The sequence below is a fragment of the Triturus cristatus genome, chromosome 12 (genome assembly GCF_964204655.1).
Source record: "Triturus cristatus chromosome 12, aTriCri1.1, whole genome shotgun sequence".
NCBI lineage: Eukaryota > Metazoa > Chordata > Amphibia > Caudata > Salamandridae > Triturus > Triturus cristatus.
The window spans coordinates 489,907,856-489,914,146 of NC_140595.1; the positions used below are offsets into that span (position 1 = coordinate 489,907,856).

Here is a 6,291-nt window from a genome sequence, read left to right on the forward strand (position 1 = left end):
AACATCATCTGTTACCTGTTACACTTATACCGATGCAATCTGGCATACAGCTCCATCCGTATACACCTAACCGCAATAGCAGCCTATCTTCAGAACAGGCAGCACCTCTCTTTATTCAGAGTGCCTGCCATCAAAGCCTTCTTAGAGGGACTCAAAAGAGTGATTCCTCCAACACACCCACCAGCACCGGTGTGGAACCTGAATGTGGTCCTCACCAGATTGATGGGTCCACCTTTTGAACCTCTACATTCATGTGAGATTCAATTCCTCACCTGGAAAGTAGCTTTCTTAGTGGCAATCACTTCGTTGAGAAGAGTTAGTGAACTCCAGGCACTAACCATTCAAGAGCCATTCATACAGGTTCACGCAAATGGAGTTGTACTACGTACCAACCCCACATTCATGCATAAAGTGATATCGCAGTTCCACATGAATCAGACTATTGAACTGCCTGTTTTCTTTCCAAATCCAGAAAATGTCGCAGAGAGAATGCTCCATACACTAGATGTAAAGAGGGCCCTCATGTACTATATAGACAGAACAAAGGATTTTAGGAAAACAAAACAACTGTTCGTTGCCTTTTCTCCACAACACAAGGGCAACGCCATTTCCAAAGCAGGGATAGCCAGATGGATTGTTAAATGTATTCAAATTTGCTATGAAAAAGCTAAACGCAAATTAACGATTCCCCCAAGAGCCCATTCAACACGAAAATTAGGGGCGTCCATGGCTTTCCTAGGTAACATTCCTTTAGAGGAAATATGTAGAGCAGCCACATGGTCCACTATACATACATTTACTAAACACTACTGTGTAGATGTACATTCAAAACAGCAGGCAGCTGTAGGACAGGCTGTTCTCAAGACCCTTTTTCAGACTGCTGCAGCTGACACGGGCAGCCGCCGCTAATGGAGGGACTGCTATATAATCTATGCACAGATAGGAATTCAGCAGCCCACATGCCTCGAACCGAATATGCTACTTACCAGTATGCATCTGTTCTTGGCATGTAGGGCTGCTGACATTCATATCGCCCACCCTCCTCCCCGGCGCCTGTAGCGGCCGCAGCACTCAGAATTACTGTATAGCATGGTCATCACTTACTGTATCTACTCCATCACTGCCACAATGGCGAAAAACAATCTGAGGATGGAGAGGATGCCCATGCGCACTGTAGTCCAGGGGAGGAGCCACCTATCTCGTGATACTTCGACTCTTCCAGGACAACAATGTGCAATCATCCGGACCCAACACTAGGCGGCGATCTATGCACAGATATGAATTCAGCAGCCCTACATGCCAAGAACAGATGCATACTGGTAAGTAGCATATTCGGTACCCTGTATTTGTTCGTAGCATGTAGTGTTATAGATTTACATGCACCCACCTCTTCACCTGAAGCATTTAGCTCTGTTTGCATAGCTCTTTATTCTCTTCCACAATGCATATGTGCACCATATTGTTTGCTTGCTACTCTAGAAAACTCTCACCCACTGTGCAGAAAAGTCTGACGAGGAGTCTCTGCTCATCTGCATTGCCAACCAAGGGTGGAGTCAAGTGTGACTCAAGACTTTCTTTGAAGAAAAACAGCTTTTAAATGTCCAAGCCGAATACTAGATGGCAGGAGGAGGCAGAGCATATGAATCTACAGCACTATATGCTATGAACAGCTGCATCCAGGGTAAGTAACGTTTTCCTTAGGTGATTACATTGAGGCAAACACCTATGTACATACTGTTATGGCAGTGTTGCACAACACATTACACAGTGTAGTGTGTGTGTGGTCGAAAGGATGTAGTCTTAGTATTGAGCCTACGTAGACAGTATTTTCAGGTTATTCTTGATAACAATGGAGGTTCATCATTTTATGAGACATAGAGCTTAATGGTGTCATGGGTGAAGAAATGTGAGACAGGCATACCGTTTATGGTTTTGGTAAACTGGCACCTTTTGAACCTGGTCCCTGTGTCATATTTTGTATGACCCGAGTCCACTAGGTAGTTTACTACACAGGGTTGTCCCTTCTGAGATTTTTGTTCCTGAGCAGACATAGGTTGAAGTGAAGGGATGGCCAGGAGATCTACTGGGGTGGAGTTTATTACAATCATTGCTTATATGAATGTGATGATGAGATGTCAAGAAGCAGTCCTAATGTGCAGTTAGTTGGGACGTGCAGTAGTGGACCAAATTAGTCTTTCTGTGGCCAATAATATGTGGTGGAGCTCTCCAGTTATTCCATACCAGTTCAGATGATGATCAGTGGTTTGTTATTGTGTATTTCTACAGTAATGGGTGATAGACCAGATCTGTAAAAGGCCAATCCGTAAGAGGGAGTTTTTATGCCACTTTTCTGAACTACAGTCTGCTGCACAACACTTAGTGTTATACTGTTGATATTACTGTGGGTAAGGAGAATGGTGTATTAATCTGGTACCAAGTAATACCCTGGCTAGACACAGGTCAGCCCTTTGTAATTTTCCTGGACACACGACATTTAGTGTTGGTTCTGCTGGGGCAGATCTGTAGACTTGAGATTGTACTTGAAGTAGTGATTATTGTTCTAAGTCCTATCTCCATATTATAGGATTGTTAACATTTTATTGGAAACCGTATTGTTTTCACCTAGCTTCAGAATTGTAATTGCTCCCGTATGCTTCGAATATAGGCTGGAAGTGCATCCTAAAGCTTGGCAACTTGTACTGAGAAAGCAGCGCCTCCTGTGAAATTCTTGAAGTAAGGTGGTATGATTATTTGTGATGTAAGCTTGGAGATAAGTGTTCTGTTTTTCTTGTATTTTCATATACGCAAAGCAGGAGCGGATAACTTAACATAGAGTTTAAGTATATGATACATTGTGGAGAAAGCTGAGAGGTGATTAAAACCAATCTAGTCCTAACATTGCACCCTGTATATTCAAACGTTCCTGACAGCTACGTATGTTGGTTATTTGCAGTATGAACCTGACCAGTAGAAGTTTATAGCCAACATATTGAAGCCATTGTAGTTAGCAAAGTTGCAGTACAATGCCTCTGGAGTAATGCACGCAAAACACGAATAATGAAACCATAATCTAGAGCAAACTAAATTGGTATCAAAAAAGGGAATTGATAACAAGTTAGATAATTTAGTTACCTGAAAGTGTGGAAACACTTTAAAAGAAAATGTTTACATGCCTTCCTACCACTTGTTTGCATTTTTGTTTCTCATTTGATCAGCTACTGGTCTTGGCAGCCATTGTGCTATGCCCGTTAGAGGGTCAAACTGAGCAGTTAATTTCCTTACGTAGTGTCCAGCATTAGAGAATATTGTTAATTGGATCTCATGATAGGAGCTAAAAATCTATTGTAATTTCAATCAAAGTTACCAGACTAACTACTATTGATTCTTCCGTATTCTTTTAATACAAACCTTGGATCTGTGTAAGCTGTTGAATGGCTTTCTGGATGTTGAGTTGAGCAACAAACTGAGCGAGGCACAATTGCCTTTTTTCAATAGCTGTGGAGCAACGTGTGCCTCCAGGGAGAAAACATAGTTGTCTGTCTTCCAAAGTGATTGACTTTGTACAATCACCGGGAAAGTTTAGAGATTCAGTACTTCCTAATGCTTAATAATTGTGTCTCAATACAATCATCGCCTGAATCAGAAGATGGTGTGCAACATAGTCTAGATATAGTTGTTTTATATGCATGCAGGTATCTGTTAAGAAGTGAGACTATTTAAGGCCTTCTAAAAGAAAAAGTTCCCTTTAAAATTGGCAAGTTGCATACATTGATTGTCAGAAGGTGGGTGAAATCCCTTTTTGTCTAGGTTGGTCATCTCACTTAACCTATGTTTGTCTATCACAACTCTTTACTTCCGTGAACTGGCTTGGAATGTGCACTATATATGCTGTATGATTGCACTTGTGTTTTGAAAGCAATTTGTGAAAATCGCTTTACGTAGAACGTAATGTTTTGTGTGTGGATGGCATTGTATTGTTTGATTTTCTCTGACCTAAGAAGTTCTACTGAAATTTGCAACCTTTGACACTGTGACCAGACTTAGTCTGGATTCATTTATAATGTTTTATGAAAAACACAATTGCAAAAAGTAGCATGCAACTTTTAATAAATGATTCATTTATCGCCATGTTTTTTCTTTTCTCTTTTAGAAAGACAACAAAGTTGCAGCATAGCCTCCTTAGAAACTGGTTACCCAATTTTTTGATGTTCACGGTCCAGAAGATTTTGATTCAATCTTTATGAAGAATGAAGAAGTTACCTTGCTGTAAACCGGTCACCAGCACTAGGGTGTAACTGCTTAGCGTCAAAAGGTTGAAATGCAGTTATTTTTTTTAAAGGCCATCTTTGAACATGTTGAGCATTACATTTATTTAAAAGGCTGAAGGATAGGTAATTTTCTTATGTATAGTAAAATGGAAAAAAAATAAAGCAGTACTTCGATGGAGCTGATAAGTATTTTTTCATCACTATGAAGATTTTTCTTATTAAATTGTATTTGATAATTGCTGCAAGTTATGAAAGACAGTTGTATGTGGAAAGCCGTCGAAACTGTGAGTTTGATCCATTGTTTTTTGTTTTTTTGGAAATCCTGTAATATCCCTTTTGAAATTCTTGTATTTTGTCAACTTCTTTGGGTGCTTGATAAGTAGAGTGCTTGCTTTGTGAGAGTCTACATTGCACAGTTGTTTCTTAGGCAAAGGATTTTTTTTTATTTGTATAGTTGTAAAATTGCATTATATCCCATTGCCAAAGAAACATTAAGAACTTGTATAGCTGTATAAAAAAGGAATAACTATTTTTTTCTGTTTTAAGAGTAATAATTTTTAGTCTGCAAACATGCTGACGTTACTGCAAAAGTTAAAATGCTAAAGAACACCTGTAAGTTTTCCTAATGAGCTTTTTCATGCTTTAAAATGGTTTGGGATTTTATTTGGAGTCCTGAAGCATTGGCTTGCCGTTTAATAAACAAAACTGGATTTACTCTGTTCAGTGCAGGAACTCAAGTTTCTGATTTCTGGCATATCACAGGATTCGTCCAAATAAAGAGAAACTTTCAGATTGAGAATAGAGCATAGCTATTTTCTCATAAAGGTTATCAAATATCTGTGCCTGCTGTTGACAGCTGTAACGTCTAGGAGTGGGCTCAGACATGCAATTAAAGGAGTAGTTCTTGACGTACCCAGAATAAAACAAAGTAATTGTCTTCACGTGTCTTTTTTTTATTTATATTTGGCATTGCTGTAATAATTTGTAGCAGAGTCTCATTAAACTTGACAAATCTAAGCTTGTTAATGTCATTTGAGAATGTATACACTGGCCAGGAAAAATTAGGTAGGATCTGACCATGAAAAGCAACATTATAATTGACCTGAAATATTTTGTTAAATCGGTTCAAGACTGCAGATGTTTTCATCATTTGTGTGAAGGGCACAAGAGGACACCAAAGGATCTAAAGGGAAACGATTTGCTTATGTTAAACATGTTAGTCTATTCATTTCAGATTTGTGGAGCTGCACTCTTTATAATCTAGAGTGTTTGGAAATTGCCAAATGAGAACCCCTTTGACTGTATACTTTACTAAAGCACTTGAAGCAAAGTCAATTGTTATTGATTTACGTCAAACAGTTGTAACAACCATTAGAGTTGGCTAATACATTTTGTGTTGTGCACTTCCATTTTAACAGCAAAGCTTTCTGAACAGGCAAGAATCATGGAACAGTTTGAAGGGTTTCGACATATTGGCTAAGGCTATACTGTTGCAATAACTATATATGAATTATTCCGGTCCTATTTAAACACTAAAAACTGTAAATAATGCCACTAAACCGTGCTGTTAAGGTGTACATTAATGTGTTCCTCAAGGGTTTGGATTTCCGATCTGAGTATTTGTACCCCAGCAGCAAACAGCATGGTGGTGTACTTTCATTGTACCTTGCTCTGTGAAAATATTTTTATTCTAAGGTAGAATAAACTGGTTCAATAAAATTGGACATTGTGAATGGACTATTTGCGTTAGTTATTTCTGCTTTTTAATTACTGTATATAATTTATATTGTGTTTTAGCATCTGGTGTTGAAACTGGACTTTTTGCAAGTTTTTCTTCAGCGATTTGAGTCTCGAGACCTGTTGTGACTTCTTTCATGTTCCAGAATACATCAGTACAACAGCTCCATCGTAAATTGTTTTCTTCTGCCATCCGGCTTTGGCCGCTACTCCAAAGTCAAAAGATGTAAATCTGGTTCCGTTTCGGAGACAGCTGCTCCAGAGAAAAACTAGTCACTTGCATCAA

The 6,291-nt window shown here is 38.9% G+C and overlaps 1 protein-coding gene across 3 annotated transcripts in view; it reads left to right on the forward strand.

Annotated features, from left to right (window-relative positions):
- Window positions 1–6,005, forward strand: part of LSM14A (LSM14A mRNA processing body assembly factor) — a 258,431-nt gene extending 252,426 nt beyond the window's left edge. For 2 of the 3 annotated variants that reach the window (XM_085638768.1, XM_085638769.1), the window contains one exon: window positions 4,151–6,005. In XM_085638768.1, the coding sequence (XP_085494894.1) occupies window positions 4,151–4,174 (24 nt within the window). In that variant the 3' untranslated portion in view covers window positions 4,175–6,005. Of the gene's footprint in view, window positions 1–2,665; window positions 2,734–4,150 lie in introns of all 3 variants that reach the window. The other variant, XR_014972249.1, reaches the window with a different exon arrangement.
- Window positions 6,006–6,291: the final 286 nt, after the last annotated feature.